Source organism: Lonchura striata, chromosome 30 (assembly GCF_050655825.1).
Source record: "Lonchura striata isolate lonStrDom1 chromosome 30, ASM5065582v1, whole genome shotgun sequence".
Lineage (NCBI taxonomy): Eukaryota > Metazoa > Chordata > Aves > Passeriformes > Estrildidae > Lonchura > Lonchura striata.
In genome coordinates, this window is record NC_140732.1 from 1,622,190 (window position 1) to 1,639,243 (window position 17,054).

At 48.5% G+C, this 17,054-nt stretch overlaps 1 protein-coding gene across 1 annotated transcript; it reads left to right on the plus strand.

Moving 5' to 3' along the window:
* The first annotated feature begins 3,760 nt into the window (after positions 1 to 3,760).
* Positions 3,761 to 16,818, plus strand: LOC146764946 (TOG array regulator of axonemal microtubules protein 2-like). The gene is made up of 10 exons (XM_085563380.1): positions 3,761 to 3,915; positions 5,569 to 5,674; positions 6,235 to 6,470; positions 7,731 to 7,883; positions 9,041 to 9,158; positions 10,102 to 10,205; positions 11,609 to 11,813; positions 13,003 to 13,219; positions 14,274 to 14,360; positions 16,583 to 16,818. The coding sequence occupies exons 1-10, from the start codon at positions 3,761 to 3,763 to the stop codon at positions 16,816 to 16,818; spliced, it is 1,617 nt and encodes a 538-aa protein (XP_085419506.1).
* Positions 16,819 to 17,054: the final 236 nt, after the last annotated feature.

Here is a 17,054-nt window from a genome sequence, read left to right on the forward strand (position 1 = left end):
CTTGAAGTCTGCCAGAGATTTACATGAACCTTTGCTTCCATTACCAGGCCTTCCACTGAGCCAGGCCAAGGAGATGGATCATCCCACCAGTCCTGTTTTTATGAGTGACAGTGACCTGAGGGACAGCTCTGGAAAGGTAAGGGGTAAGCACAGGGATGAGCATACTTCCTTTCCAGTGGCTGTTTAGTGCTTGGCCAAAAATGTCACTGGAAATTATCATCTTCCACCCCTTGGGAGATGGGGATGGAGATTATCTTGGGAATCTATTGGACAGCTACAGAGCAATTGCTTGGCTATTTCCAGTGGTGCCAGAAAGGGTCACTGGTTTGGAGATGGTGCTAAGGTCATGCCAGAAGCATTCTTTATGTGCAAAAGCTCTTTTAGAGAAGTTCTGAATGGCAGAGAACCATCAGTGAACGTGGGCAAAGTGCATCCTCAGAAGCTGAGAAGCAAAGGTTCTAATGTTGAGTGTAAGCAAGGCTGCAAAATTAAATGGGAGAGTTTGACTTTTCCAGGATACCTTTGGCTGCATCTCACAGCCTTCTCCTTCTCAAGTTTTCTGCTCATTAACATCAGTGTTTCTGCAACTTGTTTTCATATGACTCCTCCTTTTGGTCTCGTGGTCTCAGAGCCCAAATCCTTCAGATCCCTTCAGAGCTGAATCCTTGCGAAGGCAGGAAGTGAGAAACAGCTGCAATTCCTGGCCATGAGTGTTAAGCAGCAGCTCATTACCCCTCCTTGCTGGGTATTGCACACAGTGTTTATTCTCCTGCCATGGCCTGTAGGAACTGAACTGCCTGCTCACTTGCCATGTGAGCTCTTCATCTGTCTTGGGGCACTCCTATGACTTTCATGCCTCAAGCAGGCCTTCCTGACAGAGGTTGCAGTGGCAGCAGTAGAAGGTTATGGCACTGAAGTGTTTCACCTCACTGTGTGTAATAGCCAGGGTGAGGATGGGAGACCTTGCTCTGAAACTATTGGAATATCTGTGGAGCTGCACTGAAGCCTGTAGCACTCTGTGGACTCTGTGCTCCTGATGAGATGTTGTGTTTAGTTTGTGTGTCTGTGCTTACAGTCTGTGCTGTATTTCCATTGCACCTAGATCCGTCCTGCATTGTGCAAGTTGGCTCAAAAGAACTTGGAGCGGAAGAAAATGGAGCTTCTGGAGAAAGAGTTGGAGAGAAGGAGACAAAATCAAGCATCCTTGCAGCTTCCTCTTAAGCCAGTTGAGCCTGGGGATGCAGCTGGAGCAAGTAAGTGTTGGCTACACTTGTGGTCCTGTCTGACCACTTGCTTGCCCTTTGCACAGTGTTGCAATCAGGCTGGGATACTGTTTGGCTTGCATTGGGGTGAAAGCTTGCATAGGATTTATTTCTGTTTGCCAAAGAAAAATACAGATGCATGAAGTGTCTTGCCCATAGCCTCACTGAGTCAGTACCAGAATATCAGCTTCCCACCTTCACCTCTGCAGTCTTTCAGAGTAGAAAATTCTGTCTTGCAAAGTACACTGGGGCTTCAGACTCTCCTGGAGAGCAGCCTCCAGGGAAGGCAAGTCCAAAAGAATGCTTTTCAACCAGGCTGCAGCCTGGAAGAAACAAAGTCCAGCTCCTTCTGATGAAAACACCAGAGCTCCTCCTCCTGCTGCTCCCTGCTGAGGAGCTGGCACTGCTGAGCTGTGCTGAAGCCCCATCCATTGCTTCTGTTGTAGCCCCAGGAGCAAGCAGCGTTCCCGACTGAATCCCGGCCCAGGGGCTCTGACTGCAGGGCTGGGAGCGCTGCCCCGAGGGCGGCAGCAGGGCCCTAAGGAGGCAGCACTCAGCCCGAGAGCATCATGCAAGGTTATCTGCACTTTCTTTTGGAAACTTCCCCTGACAGCCTCTGCAACAGGACAACAAAAGCAAAGCAATACTGGCTCTTCCTTGTTTCTTAGGGCAAGCATCACTGCAGTTTGCTATTAAGCTAGAAGAGGGTAGATTTAGATTATATATGAGGGAGAATTTGTTTTTAAATTAAAGGGGATGAAAAGCTGGAAGGGTTTGCCCAGAGAAGCTGTTGTTGGTTCATCCTTGAAGGTGTTCAAGGCCACTTTACATGGGGCTCTGATCTAGATGAAGATGTCCCTGTACATAGGAGTTGGTCTAGATGGTGCTTAAAGGTGCTTTCCAACCCAAACTCTTCTAATATTCTGTGATTCTGTGATCACTGTCCCATGTTAGTGTGCCATTGTTATACTTGAAGTTCTTTGAGATAACAGAGATGTTACCCACCTCCAGCGAGTTTCCTTGGACTTTCGACTGTCACCCTGCCCAGCACCCTCCACTTACAAGCTCCTCTTTGGTCCCTGCAGGCTTTAGGCTACCACCTGTCGATGGCACAGCTGCTAGTGGGCAGAGAAAACAGCCTGGTAGCGACTTGAAGAAGCAGGTTGTGAAGGACAACGTGCCCTTACTGCCCAGTACGTCCACCATCCATGGGGATGGCAGCTTCCCACGCAACTCCACAGGTAAGCCTGCTCCCTGGCAGCTTTTTCCCTGCACGGGTTTTTCCTTGCACAAGGAGCACAAACTGCCTCCTGCCTCAGGCAGAACAGCTGGCACCTCGGGTCCATAGCCTGTCCTGAGATTGAACATCAAATCTACTTTGGAGTTACTCCAGCTTGGTAGTACTGTAGCAGTTGGTTCTAGAAATCCATTGGAAAGTTGAGCTGAATGAAATCGGGGTAAAGGCCTAAGCTCTGCCTTTTGCCCATCTGGATAACTGGTGCCAGGAGGCTGCTGTGACTGCAGGGATGAGCTGCAGGGCAGCCTGCCAGGGTGTGTTCACCGTGCACCTACGAGAACCACCAGGATCAGTTGTGCACTCACCATCTGGGCCCTCTGCCTGTGCTGCTGTCCGGCTCTGCATGCAGCTTTTTATCAAGAGAGTGCGTCTGCCAACAATTTGCATCGGTGTTCGCATTCTTTTTTCCCCAGTTTGCATTTGGAAGGCTTTTTTATCAACCATCTAGACTGGAAATTGCAAGAGAAAGCTTAGGCAGTGCACAGTATGCAAACACATCCATTTGGTGACAAATAAATTTCACCTCAGCATCTTTGAAATACAGCAAGTGTGTACCTCTGAAAGAGTAAAGGTTCATGATGCTTGGAAAGAAGCAAATCCATAAATTACTCCCTTCCCAATAGCAGGCTAAATGTATGTACACTCAGCTGGCTGCTGTCTAGGATATTTGAGGTCAGTGGAGGCAGAGGCGCTGTCAGGTGGGAAGGGTCAGGTGTGGCTGTTCCCTGGCAGCTGCTCCGTGGGGATTGAGCCGGGCCCAGCAGGGCTGGGCTGTTCAGCCTTGGCTCGGTGCTGTGGCCAGGCAGCTGCAGGTTTCTCCTCAGGGAGTTGCAGAGTGCCCCATCCCCAGGGCTGGGGGAAATCAGGGCGCTGAGACAAGAGAGGCACCTGAGAGGCTCCCTCCTGGCTGGCCAGCCCTGCTGCCGGCCCTGTCTGGCAGGGAGCGGGAGCTCTGCGGCCGCAGGAACCTGCCGCTGGCTGTGGCCCCTGTGGCACTGGGGAGCTGGCGCTGCGGGGCCATGGTCAGGTTCAGCCTGGAGCTGTGCCCAGCCAGGGAGGCTGGGGGAAAGCAAGGAGCCCAAGGCGCCAGGCAGCAGGGAAGCCTCTGCCCCAGTGCCCGTGTGTGCCCAGGGAGCCCTGGCTGGGAGATGGGCTGCAGGCCGCTCCATGGCGGGGTGCCCTGCCCGGGGCTGCAGCGCCCATGGCCGACCCTGTCCTTACAGTGACCTCGCAGACGGCCGCTGGTGCCCAGCGCCGAGAGCAGCCGCGCCGTGGGACTGGGCAGAAGGACACGGCCTCTGCAGACCCACAGCAGTCCTTGCAGGAGGCACTGTCCTCGCTCGGCAGCGACGACTGGTAAGAAAGGCCCCGTTCACGCTGCGTCCCTCTTAGCATTAAGGTTGGTTAGAAGTGAGTCTTGCTGCTGCCTCTGAGCCCCGAGAGCCCAGAGGGCCGAAGGGCACTGCTGAAACCACTGCAGAGCACTGAGAGGATCAAGATTTGAGAGCAGCCTTTTCTCAGCCTTGCTCTGCAGCAGTGCTCCAGCTGCAGCAGGTCCGTGCTGCTTCTTCGCTTTGCCTGCTGCTCCACGGGGCTGCAAAGGAAATCTTGAGGGGAGAGAGAAGGCCCTGGAACGACATGATTTGCTGGCTGAAGGGAGAAGCAGGATGGCAGCAGTTTGGAGTGCAGGTTTGGGTGCCTTGGGCCACTAGGCCAGTGGGACTGAGTAAGATTCCTCTCTGCTCCCACTGCTGCAGCAATGGCAGGTGACAGGGTCTCCCTGTGACCTCCTGCATGGCAGTCCCAGAAGCAGCTTCAGGGAGTTCCTCTTTCTGAGAAACCGACTGAGTTGTGCTTTCAAGTCCCTCAGTCTGTCATTACTTCTGAAGGGCTCATGGCAGAAGAGAAGGAAAAAGAAAGAAAATCCTCTAGGAACCTTGCATTTTTGGAATTCAACTTTTCCTTCTCACTGCTTCATATGGGCCTGAGATGTTTTGTCAATACTCACAATGTGTCCCAACATTTTACACAGACAGAAGGAGGCCCAGAGGTGATAAGTCTACAAATGCCAGGTGATACTGGTTCTCTTTGTGATGTCTGGGTTAGCATCCACTCTCTGCTGGATGCTTCATTCACACAGGGGGATAAGGCCTCCATTCCCACTGGGATAAGCATGAAAAATCTGCCTCCTTATGCAGTCGCCTTTGCTTTGCCTTTTCTCTTCTGCTTTCTCTTCCCCTTTCTCTTTGGTGCCCTGTGAGGTGCAGAGAGCTCCTGCAGGTGTGGGGGTCAGGAGGACACCCAGGGGTGCCCGTGGGATCGGTCACCAGCCCTGTGCTGCAGCCCTCAGACCTTCCTGTACCTGAGAGCCTGCGCAAAGCAAGTGCTGAGAGATAAAGTTGTTTGCACCTCTTAAATAACATGTTGCTGTTGTGGGGGTTGTTTTAGGTAGGAGTGTTTTGGGAAAAGCCAGGGTTTCAACAGTTCTTGCCCAGGGGTGGAACCGTTCTGGGACACTCTGATGCTTTTTGGGGGAAAGTGTGCAGTGCAGTGGAGTAGGTGACACACAGGCCGAGACTATAGAGTGGAAACTTGGCTCCAGAGTGGCAGCGCAGACTCTCCCTGCTGAACTGCCTGCTGGGGCTGACAAAGAAGGAAAATGTCCCAGGAACAGCCCCATGGGACTGTGTCTCAGGGACAGGTACAGGGACGTGACAAGAAACAGCAGCATGGCCTGGCCTCACAACTTCTACAAAGTAGTGACAGAGAGACTTGGTGTGCCAGAGGTTTTCAGAAAGGCCACAAATGAAGACTCTGACACCCCCCTGTTTGCCTCTTGGAGTTTTGTATGCTTTTGACAGCCACAGCATCCTGAGTCTATGATTTCATTAACTACGCTATGAAAAGCACCTCCCATGGTTTGACTGAGCTGCCAGCCTGGTCATTTCAGAGGGTGCTGCCTAGCTCTTGGCTAGAGAAAAATCCATCTTTTTGGTACTTGCCTTTCAGGGAGATGAAGGAGAAGGGACTCTGCATCATCAAACAGCTGGCTGAGTCCCATTCAGAAGTCCTGCTTTGTCGACTTCGTGAGATTTGCTTGGCAGTTACCAATGAGGTGAGAACATTGTTCTGAATTGTCCCCCACACTTCATACACAGTGTGTAGAGTAGCTGTGTGCTCGCTCATCTCCATGTGTGCTCAGGGTGTGCCTTCTCTGCCCAAGCTGTAATTCAACACTGCAAATTAGTCTGTAGACCTGAGCCTGTGTTTTGTGTTTCCTGTCTGAGTGCTTCAACTACAGCTGTTGCTTTTTTGAACAGGAGCACCTGAGTCTTTTATCTTTATGACTTGTGCCTTTATGGTTTGAAAGCAGCCCTTGCGTTAATTGCTTCTTTTTCAAACAAAAGGCCCTAAAATCAAAGCAGTTGCTATTACAGAAGGGTCAAGTAGCACACTTTAGTGAAATATATTTTTTAGGTCTGTAGTAAGCAGGTCTGAGGGCAGAAATTGGTGCCAGAGGAGGTACCTTTCTGTGCTTGGGCTCTTCTGCTCTTACTGTGCTTTTTTGCTCCTCTGGACACAGTGGGAGGTGTTGTGATTTCCCGGGAGTTTTGTCTAAGGCAACTGGTTTTCTTTTCAAGGTGATTCTTATGTTTCCCCTCATGACTTCCCCAGGTGACCAGCCTGCGGTCAAAGCTGTCTTGCTCTGCAATCGTCACTCTGGGAGAGCTGTTTGCACTCTTGAGGAAGGACATGGATTCCGAGGTGGATGAGGTTGCTCCGGTCCTTCTCCACATGGTGTGGAACTCCCCAGAGTTTGTTCAGAAGGCAGCCTGTCAGGCCCTGGCCATCATGGTAGAGAAGGTGACTCCTGCACGAGCAATGACTGTTCTCATGGACAAGGGAGCCAAGTAGGTTCTTCTTCTTTGAGTGATATTCTTCACCTTCTCCTGTGTGGGTGGGGGAAGGGGTGAGAGAGAGAGAATGGGAATGGTGGCAGGGAAGGGTCCTGTATCCTGGGTCTTCTGGGAACTCAGGGACTTGATTCTCTTATCAACCTCATTTCTTTCCTCTTGTCACCTATTTCTGCCCTCCTGCAGCCTCTTAGTTCTCAGAATCACAGAACTGTAGAATAGGGGCAGTTGGAAGGGGCCCATCAGTACCATTGAGTCCAGCTCCTGGCCTTGCACAGAACAGCCCAAGGCTCACACCAAGTGCCTGAGATTGTTGTCCAAATGCTTCTTGGACTCTGTCAGGCTTGATGCTGTGACCACTGCCCTGGGGAGCCTGTTCCAGTGCCCAACCACCCTCTGGGTGAAAAACCTTTTCCTAATATCCAGTCTAAAGTTCCTCTGACTCAGCTTCCTGCTGCTTCTTGGAGTTCTCCCAGTCTGTCAGCTTTTCCTAGACCTGGTGACCACTGGGGAAATGAAAGTGCCTGCAAAGGCCAAGGAGAAAGCCTTGTGCTTTTTTGGGAAGAGGGAAAACATTTGCAATTACCGCTGTGAGCGCTGTTGGGTATTTTGCAGTGCTGGGAAAAACCACGTATCCTCATGATGCAACTAACGTGAGAAATACGGAGGGTACTTGCTGGGGCGTGCAGCACATGGGGCAGAATGTGCTGGGTGTGGCACTGCCTGCACAGCAGGTGCAGCTCCTGCCAAAAGGAGGCTTGTATGACTGTCCTGGCCTGAGAGCTCTACTTTCCATTCAAACTGATATTTCAGCTTAGCCTTGAGATGATGAATCACTTGACAGGCACCTTCACAGGCTGAGTGCAACGGGACAGCTGAAGAAAATGCTGCCTTAAGTGTTGGTGCTGGGCCTGACAGTTCCCAAGAGACAGTCTCTAGATCAGGACAACCTGGCCAAAATGCCTGCCACCCTTTCCTCAGCTTTGGAATAGGGTCAAAACACTCAGATGTATCCCTTGCCAATCTTTACAAAAGACAGAGGCTGCATTGCTGGATATCGGCAACTTCCCGCCCCACAGCGTGTTTTCCCTGCTAACGTTGTGTTTATCTGAGGACAGAACCTTCTACAGGTGTCTGAAGTTGCAGGGAGAGCCCAGGCCTCCTTCCCCCAGCAAGGACAGGGAGCAGGCTCTGGCCAAGGCCTGTGCTGCTCTTGTTCCTTCTCCCTGTGCCCAGGGTTTGCTCTCTTCTTCCCAGGAGCCGCTACGTCCAGGTGCGGAAGTGCGCGGCCGAGCTCCTCCTGTCCTTGGTGCAGAGAATTGGAGTCACAAAGCTGGCAGGCACACCCAGGGCTGAGACACTGGCACACGTGGCAGGGACACTTGCTCAGGACTGTCACCAGGACACAAGGTAATGATCTTCATTTCACCTCCCAAAACGGGAACATGGTTTTGTGTCTGGCTATAAAGGGTAAAACTACAAAGGAGTGGAAACTAAAGGTTACATTAAGTTACCTCACAGTGTGGATAAGGGTCACAGAATCATGGAATATGCTGAGTTTGAAAGGACCCATTGGGGTCATCAAGTCCAGCTCCTGGTTGTGTGCAGGACACCCCAAGAGTTACTCCATGTGCCTGAGAGTATTGTCCAAACACTTCTTGATCTCTGTCAGCCTTGGTGCTGTGACCACTGCTCTGGATGGCCTGGGGAAATGACTGTAGTGGGTAACCTGAGCTTGGCCACCAAGAAAGAGCATTGCCAACTTCCTGTGACTTGAAGGATTCTTTACTGAGATCAAAAGAGCTCTGATTAGCCAGTCAAAAAGTTTTGACTGGCCTTAGGTGCACACGATAAAGGCAAAGTGTTGGCTTCATCACTGAAGGATCCCAAACATCTATTTCACATTAACCTAAGACTTCCCTAGAAATATTTCAGAGGTCTTTAGCCTATGTATTCAGTCTTTCTAAACTACTTCTGCAGGTTTGTAGAATGCTGTTATCTGTGGCTCAGTGACCTCCAAATTTCTTCTTGAAGAAATCTGTGGTTTCCTAGTGGCAAAACCAACCCAAACCACCAAAATCCCCTTACTTTGATGATGAAATTCCCATTAATAGCTGCCAGGGACACCAGAGCAACTATCTGCCCATGCCCCTGATTATTCTATATAGTATAGAATAATCCAAAGCAAGCATGAGGTGTTTTGTTCTGGCTTCCCTGCCAGTGAAAGAAAGGCAAATTATTGTGCAATGGCAGCAGGACATTGCTAATAGGCTCTGACAACAAAGCAGATGTGTTTTGCCTGTTCCCTGGGATCCTTTGATCCCACAGAAGCACACCCACAGTTTCAGAGTGTAATGGTATTTTTTTGTGGCCCCACATTCTCCTCTTGTCCCTTGTGTTCAGCTGACAACACTGTGCAGTGTCCAGTGAAGCAAATGTCCCTCTTTGCTGAGTAGGTAATGCCTTCTCTTGCAAGGATTGCACCTGATCAGTTTAAGGTATCAGCTGCTTCTGTTAACACTCTTCCTTTGTTCACTTTTCATTTCCTGCCTTCCTTCCTTCCTTAGGCATTATGGACAGGAGATGGTGAAGATGCTGCTGAATAATCCAAAATTTAAGAAGTTTTTGGAACAATCTCTTTCCACCCATGACCTGGAAGATATCCTGGCAAGAATTAAGAAGAAAGTAAGTGCTTGGCAGAAGCAGTGTCTCCTTTGTGCAAGTATTGCCACTGCTAATATGAGATCAAACATACTCGATGTGTCTTTACCTCATTCCTCTTCTGCTGCATCATTTTGCTCCTGGAATGAGCTGTTAATCCCCAGCCTGTTCATCTGCAGACCACAGAGGAACTGATATTATTTGGGAAAAAGTGGGGCTTTGAATTCTTTGAATATCACAAAGTGGAAAGGGAAAGAGGAGAAAATGGGTTTACATCCAAGGGCAAGGCCCCACGGGCTCTCCCTACTCTGCCCCCAGTCAAGCAGTTAAGTGAGAATAGTGCTTCTGAGGATAACAGTGTCTTTGCAAAAGACACCAGAAGTAGTGGTGCCAAGGACATTTCCAAATATACAAAAGATGTCCAAGTCAAACCTAATTGCTATAATTACTGTTGGTCTTTTGGGAATATCTTCCCTGCTGTCAAGCCTTGTGGAGCTGGAAGAGGCTTGGTGAATCCATCAGCATCCAGTGGAAAATAGTTTGTTTGTTTGGGGGGGATTTTCTTCTTTTTATCTACATTATAGAAGGGAGTGTGACTTTGTGCAGGAGCAGGGAGAGTAAGTGTTGAACCAAATAGTGGGCCAACCCCCAAGGAGTCCAAATCTGCTGCTTCCATTGAGAACACTCATTGCCTACCAGTTTGCATTATTCCCATTTATGCTCAAGAATAATGAATTTAGGATTTTAGACTGCTGCTCACTGCCGTATGATAGCACCCATAACCTGCCTTGGGCTATTGTAAACAAAGAGTTGGCATCACTGAATCTCTGCTCCATTTATTTCTGTAAGTTAGGAAATGTTTCCTTAAGCCTTGGTAGCAGTGGTCCTGGTTCTAACTTGTGTTTTAATCCAGGAATTCCCTATTTTGTATTCTAAAGATTCATGGAGTTTCTTGATGTCTTTGTAGGGGATGGAAAACCAGAAGGCTGAACGCCCATCTGTGAAGAACCTGGTGAAGAAGAGGAGCGACGGCTCAAAGAAGCCCCAGGCCACATCGCCTTCTAGCAATCGGTACTTTTGTCAGATGGGAGCACTTTTGTTAGATGTGACAAAGTACATGACATGTGCTTTACATGCCTCTTCCTCAGGAAAATCTTTCTGCTGGAGATGACCAGTGCCAGAGATTCTTTCCTTTCCCTACAAATGCTCTAGGATAAAAATTGTCCACTTCTGCATTATGCTGAACACAACTTCTCTGGAAGGCTTCCACAAAAACTGGGCAACAAAAGACACCCATTGGTAACAGCTCAGACCATCCAGTGCAGTGGCAAGGGCAGTGTTGTGGAGGCTCGAAGAGGGCCAGGTTTCTGCTGCCTGACTTGGGACAAGGAAATGCAACCAGGGTGTTCTTTTTAAATCCCAGTGTAGTCTTTTGTCTTTTTGTAGATGGGTGTTTTAATGAGAAGTCCCAGTCTTGAAACAAGATGCCATTCCCCAAAGATACAGTTCTCATCCATGTGGTTTGGCCTGGCTGATTCATGGCTTTTTTACCCTCAAACAGTATGACGTTTGAGTAGTAGTAGCAGTAGTAGTAGTAAGGGAATTCCTGAGCAACTTTGGCCAACAGGTGCCTCAATGTGGACTTTTTGTCTTGATATTCCTGTCCTTCATATAGTTTACTTGATGGACAGCATGTTTGGTTTATTTCCCCCTGTGCTGCAATCAGCGTTTAAGACAGGAATTTGGTTCTTGCTGTCTCTTCATGCTAGTGGCAGAGCTGCTTGTGCCTGCTCTCCTCTGATAACAGAGGGGATTTATTTAGAGCTGTCCCGCTCAGCGGTGGCAGGAAAGTGACCACATGTCTCAGTAGCATGGCTTGCATCTGCCCATGCTCATGGAAGAGACAGGTTGATCCAGGAGAATTGTTCCCAGTGGGTTTGTTAAGCTGTGGATCTGGTCTCTAGGGAAGCAAACAAAATGTGAGCGTAGTTCTGGCATGTCTGGCTTCTGTTTTTATCTCTGTTACTGATTTTCTGGACCCTTCAGATACGCCCCTCTTCATCTGTTCAAATGCATCTCAGCTACATTTCCAGATTGTCATGCCTGGTGTAGAGACACTTCTCCAGAATTATGTGTTTCCTTATTATAAGACACACACCTCCCATATGAGGAGGCATTTAAACTTGGAAGTAGCGTCTATCTTTCCCCACAAAGCAATGTGAGCAGTTCGCCTTGGAAGCCATCTGAAGATAGATCAGATGCAGCTCATCTTTGGTGTTTCTGAGTGAGCAGTGTGAGAATGTTACTTGCAGATTGTCTCCTGTAATGACTGGCGTGAGGCTCACGTTGTTCTTCAGAGCCTCATGATATTCTAGCTTGAAATGACATCACTAGGAAAGCTCCTCAAGATGTTTTGGTCACAATTAACTGAAGCTATTATTACCAACAGGTCGTAATTTGGTTTTATTTTTCAGGGTGGAGTCTACCTCTGATGGACGCCTCCTACACCGTGCAAAAGCCCAGGTCACGTTACCTCCAGCTGTGGAAGAGATGAAGCCGCTCCAGAAGCTTTACCTTCTCCTGGAAGCCAAGGAGTTTCAGACACGGATGGAAGGAGTGGCACTCCTCCTAGACCTGTCCAAAACCAAACCCCAGCTCATCTCCACTAACATTGTCCAAGTATGTAGGGTATCTTCATTGTTCCATTCCATCAGCTCCTTTCCCAGGCCTGGGGAAGTAAAGTTAATTCAGTGTGTCTTGGCAGGACATCCTGGCTCTTCGGGACAGGCTGGTCCCTCTTACCCAGAGAAATTGAATTCAGGTCCAGGCTTCAGGACAAGTTTTTTCAGTCCAGCTGTATTTGTCTGGCAGCTTTCTATATTGATGCTGTTGATCAGATGATGACAGAATTTCCTGCTGGTTTAACTGCTGCTGTCTCCTACTGCCAGTTGGGTTATGTGAAGGGAATCCAGCCATTGAAAGCAATAATGGCACTTATTCTCTGGACAAAAAATGGGTTTGAGTGGGGAAGAGATGTTTCAGGCTGGGTTGGTTTCAACTAAATGTTTTTAAAGGATACTTCTGGAAACTCCATCTTGTCTGGCACAGGCACAGCTCTGGCTACTCATTTCCATCCTTGTCCCTATTCCTCTAGGTAAAGATGGTGCTCACCCTTCTTGGGGGGCTTTTTTTTTTCTCTTTGGAAAAGGAGGAAAACAGTTAAGGACAGAGCTATCCTTTCTCCTCCCAGTAGATGCTTTTTCCCCTTCTTCCAGAAACTGGTGCCTGATAATGGGCTTTCAAGGGACTGAGCCTGCTCTAATGAGAGCTGTACAGCACATTGCATTTTAGAAGTCTACCTGTTAGTTAGAGAAATGGTCTGAGTCCTGGAAGAGTTGATCAGAGCCCTGCCCATCTCCAGACACAGGTTCTGAGACAAACAAAATAAAACCTAGATCTCCTCCAGCCATAGTTTTGGCAGAATCATAATTGCCCTCAGTACTTGAGGCAACTGTATAGAAACCCGGGCATTGTAAATATCAGCTTCCACTCTTGTAAAGCAAAGGTAGTCTTATCAGTTAATAAAGGGAATTGATTGAATGATTTATAGCTGGGGAGAAACATCATAGGAACTCTCCTGTCCCCAACTAAACCTCTTTAAAACAGATGAAAATCTTTCAACCAGCATGAGGTTGCAGAACCATTCCAGCGAGAGGCCCACAGGAAAACATTGCAATTGTGCATGCAAGGGCTGACCTGACAGAAAGGATCACTTTCACCTTTGACATTGCTGAGTGCTCATTTCCACACCCCCTCTTCAAACAAGGTCATTTTAATCAAGTTCTCATGTTATTTGTTCTCTTCACAGATTTTTGATTATTTTGACCTGAGACTATGTGACACGCATAAGAGAGTGAGGCAGAAGGCGCTGGACGTGCTGGCAGAAATCATAGGCCTCCTGGAAGATGCCCTGAGCCCCGTGATCATCCGTTTGGTGGAAGGAATAACAAAGAATCTAAACTCAAAGGATCCCGGGGTTCATGCCGCAGCTGTGAGAGCGCTGGAAGGATCCATTGCTCATTTAGGTGAGGCTGAGCCCCAGCATGGACTCTCCTCAACTGCGTCTCTGTCTCTGCGACACAAGAGAACGCTGAGTGCCTTGACAGCTGCTGTTGTCTGTGGAAGGCTCTCGCAGACACCCACAGAAGCTTTGGAGGTGCAGTCCTTAGGAACCAGTCCTCCAACAGGCTTGAATGTGATCAGCAATTCCCAAAAGTCCCAGGAGCCCTTGGCTCTGTGCTGCTGATCTGAAGACAAAGTCCTGGACTACAGCTTTGCTACAATTCAGAGGCAAAGTTTGCTTGGGCCTCATCTGACTTCCCAAATGAACAGCTTTGCTGTTGGCATGAAGGGACACCAGCCCATCAGAGCTTCTGCAGAGCAGCCACCTGGAAGGCTCTACATGATAGGCATTAGCTGCCTATTTTCCACCTTTCTTCTTTGTCTTCTTTTTTCAAAGGGGAACTTAGGATTCACCAAGTTCATTTCCTTCGAACAAACTCGTCTAAATCCAGCTGTCAATCATGCCTTGTTCCACATGTTGTTTTGCATGGGGCAAGGTGGCTCTAGCAAACACCTACATAGACAAGGGCTGCTCTAAATTCCTTTGCCACACAGATTGTTGTCAGCTCTGAAAATGCCTGAAAAATTGAGTGGTGAGGAGGCAGGTCTTCAAGGGGTGTTTCCACCTTCTCCACCTCAGCTGCTCTGTGAATTCATGAACTGCCTGACTCAGTGCCTTTCTGTGTCCCAAGGATGGAGTTCTTCCTTTTTACTGTGGGATGCAAAACCTTTTCAGTGCTTACATGAAACTGAACTCTTGAGGTGCCTGATGTGAAATGTGTTAACTTAGCTCCTGGTACAGAAGGCAACTTTGGATTTTCAAATGTGAAAGGAGAGCTTTTCTTTTGGAACTTTTAACCCTGCCAAGTAGGCTGGCAGGAAAGAAGAAAAGGATTCAAAAATCAGCAGAATATGACTTTCTTTTATAAAATGGGATTGCCCCTGCCCTTTCCCTCCCCACTGTCCTTTCTGCTATGACCTCAGAAGAGTGAGCAGAAACGTGTGTTTCACTTGTAGATAAAGTATCACTGATGAAAGAGCTCAGCAACCAATGGAGCCAACTGAATGGCGAAGCTCTGCTGGCTGTCACGGAGTGTATCACAGGTATGGCCTCCCCTTCTAAGCCAAGAGGTCCTCTAGGGGATTATTTACAGGGAATGCCTGGGAATGGACAGTAGAGTAGCTCCGCCACAGCAGGAGGTGCTGAGCTTGTCCCTCCTGCCCAATACCCAGGGCAGGTGTCTCTTGCAGGTTTCCCTGGCTGCTGCAGAGCTGTGCAGCATCTGAGATGGGGGCGGCGCTGGGCCTGGGGGCTGAGCTCTCACGGGGACATCTCAGAACCCACCTCCAGGATAGGAAGGGGCTAAAAATAGCCCAGCTGGCTCCTCTCTTGGAGCCTCAGGGACATCTGTGAGCCTTTAGGAAAAATGGTGGCAAATGCTGTTTCAGGGGATCAGTTTGTTTTGTTCTCACAGAATTCTTGTTTTGCTCTTGGAAAGTTTTGAGGCTGAAGCATGCGGAGCCTTGGGGTCACAGCTTAGGTCAAAACTCACCACACAGAGTGTATCTCACTCTATCAGATACTCTGTTAGAGTCTATCACACTTATCCTTGCATGGATTTAGTGCAAGGCAGCCTTTGGGGGCAGAGGGGCAGAAGCAGAGTGCTGAGGCTGCCTGCCTGTGCTGTGGAAGTGGCACTGCACTGAGCATTTCGGGCTGTGCAAACAGCCTCTTCCTGTGTCAGCACTGTCCACAATGCTACAAATGCAGCTGAGAATTGATTCCTCAGAGGAGCTTGCTGTGTCAGCAGTAGCCAAGGATTGGAAAAATGACAATCTCAACATACAGTAGAGAAGACGACTGATAGCCTTGCTTTAACTGGGGCTAATAGCACTGCTAATTATGCCAGCATCTTTAAATAGAAGGTTTCATAGTCTTTGTGTCTTCCTTATGAATCTGAACAGGGCATGTTCAGCGATTGGGAATGTCAAAGGCTCTTTCAAACCACCATCAAAGAGCATTTGAATCCAGTAGATCCCCAGGAACAGGGAATATAGTTTTGCAGTTATTTTGATCTCTTTTTCAAATAAAGGAATGAACAAAAATGAGGACTACTTTAGAAAGTGCAAATGTCCTCACTCAGGTTTAGTGGGAACAGATAGCTCTTTCTGAAGTTCTGTCGTGACCAATGACTTTATTTGCATTTCAACTCAAATGAAGTCTCATTTTGAAATGTGGACCATTACCCGTTTCCTGCTTAGCAGGATTGGTTTTGGGTACTTTCAGGAGCTGTTTCAGTGTTGATGACTGCTGGTGGATTAACAGCATAGAGAAAATGAAGTCTCTTCCACCACAGAATAATAAGTAGCTACTAGATAACTTTTTGTCTGATCAGAAAATAAGACTGGTCTCCCTAGCATTTCAGGTTTTAACCCCTCAGTCAAATCTGCCATGCAAGGAGCCTGTTGTTAGCAAATTTTTGTCTGTTTTTGATATAGTTCAGTCCAGAAAATGAGCAGAGAGCAGATTTCAGAGACAATGTGAGAAAACACTTGCCTTCTGATTACATTTCAGTCCCCTGTGTAGCATTGTTCTTTCTCTATGCCCCTATTTCAGTGCACATTGTAAGAAAAAATGCCACTAACATTTGGAGGGGAACTGCCATTTAAACATGAAGATGCTCAAATTCCATAGCAGTGGGGTCTGGGTAATTCCCTAAGACATGCTGAGGTTTGAAACAGCTCTGTGTTGAAAGGCACAAAAGCATTCTGCCAAAGACACCGGCTAGTCACCGATGTTTCTAAGGCAGCTGTCAAGCAGCTGCCATCTCTGGTGGGCTGGGGCTTTGAAGTGTGTTCTAATACTGCCCTTTGCTGTGTGCCACTGAGCAAAGGGGAGTCAGATAAGACTTCTGGCACTTTACATGGAAGTTACAAAATGGAATCACCCCCTTTATTAGAAATCACTCAACTGCCTCCTTACAGTGCATTTCCAAATCTTCAGTGTGGGTTTAGACAACTTCTAAATGGAAATAAAAGGCAATTTGATATTTCATTCATTGTTCATGCAGAAACAAATTGTGAAATAATTTAGTAAAAGTACAAAGTCTGCCACAGGGACAAGGCTCTGTTTGGAGAAATTAGTCCTGAGGTATTGGTGGTTCAGTTTCAAGGATGATCAGCGGCTTTGCCCGTTTCTGGATCATGGGGCTCTGTGTGCTATTTTGCTGATGTTAGCCAGAAAGGCTTCCAAGAAGCAAAGGCAGAGGTAGACCCTTGTTTGCATGGAGGCTGGTGGGTAAGAAGCTGTGCCTCTCTCCCGGCAGTGCTTGTGGAGTGGGTTTATGCCAGGAGCCCTGAAGTCGTCGAGCGCTACGCCCTGCCCGTGCTCTGGTCCTTCCTGGAGAACAAGGCGCTGCCTGTCCGAAGCGCCAGCATCCGCACGGTGGCCACCAGGCTTGCCTTGGCCCTCTACGAGGTGATGGGCACCAAGCTGAAGAAGTGTGCAGCCAGCAAGCCTCCACGCGTGCAGGAAAACCTCTCTGACATTTTGGGCTGGTGAAGGTCTCATGTTCTCCGGAAAGATGACAAAGTTCTGACTTGGACACCTCCGGATGTGACTTTATTTACGTCTGCCAAAAATGACAAAACACTAAGGAAGGGTGTGCATCTACCCCCGCTCTCTCCATCGCCCTTCATCGTCATGAAATGGGAGCCCTGAAGCAACTCCAAACAATGAGGACAATGTGAAGGCTGAGCATGGCTCAGCCTCACAAAAAGGTGAGGGGGGAGCTGGGC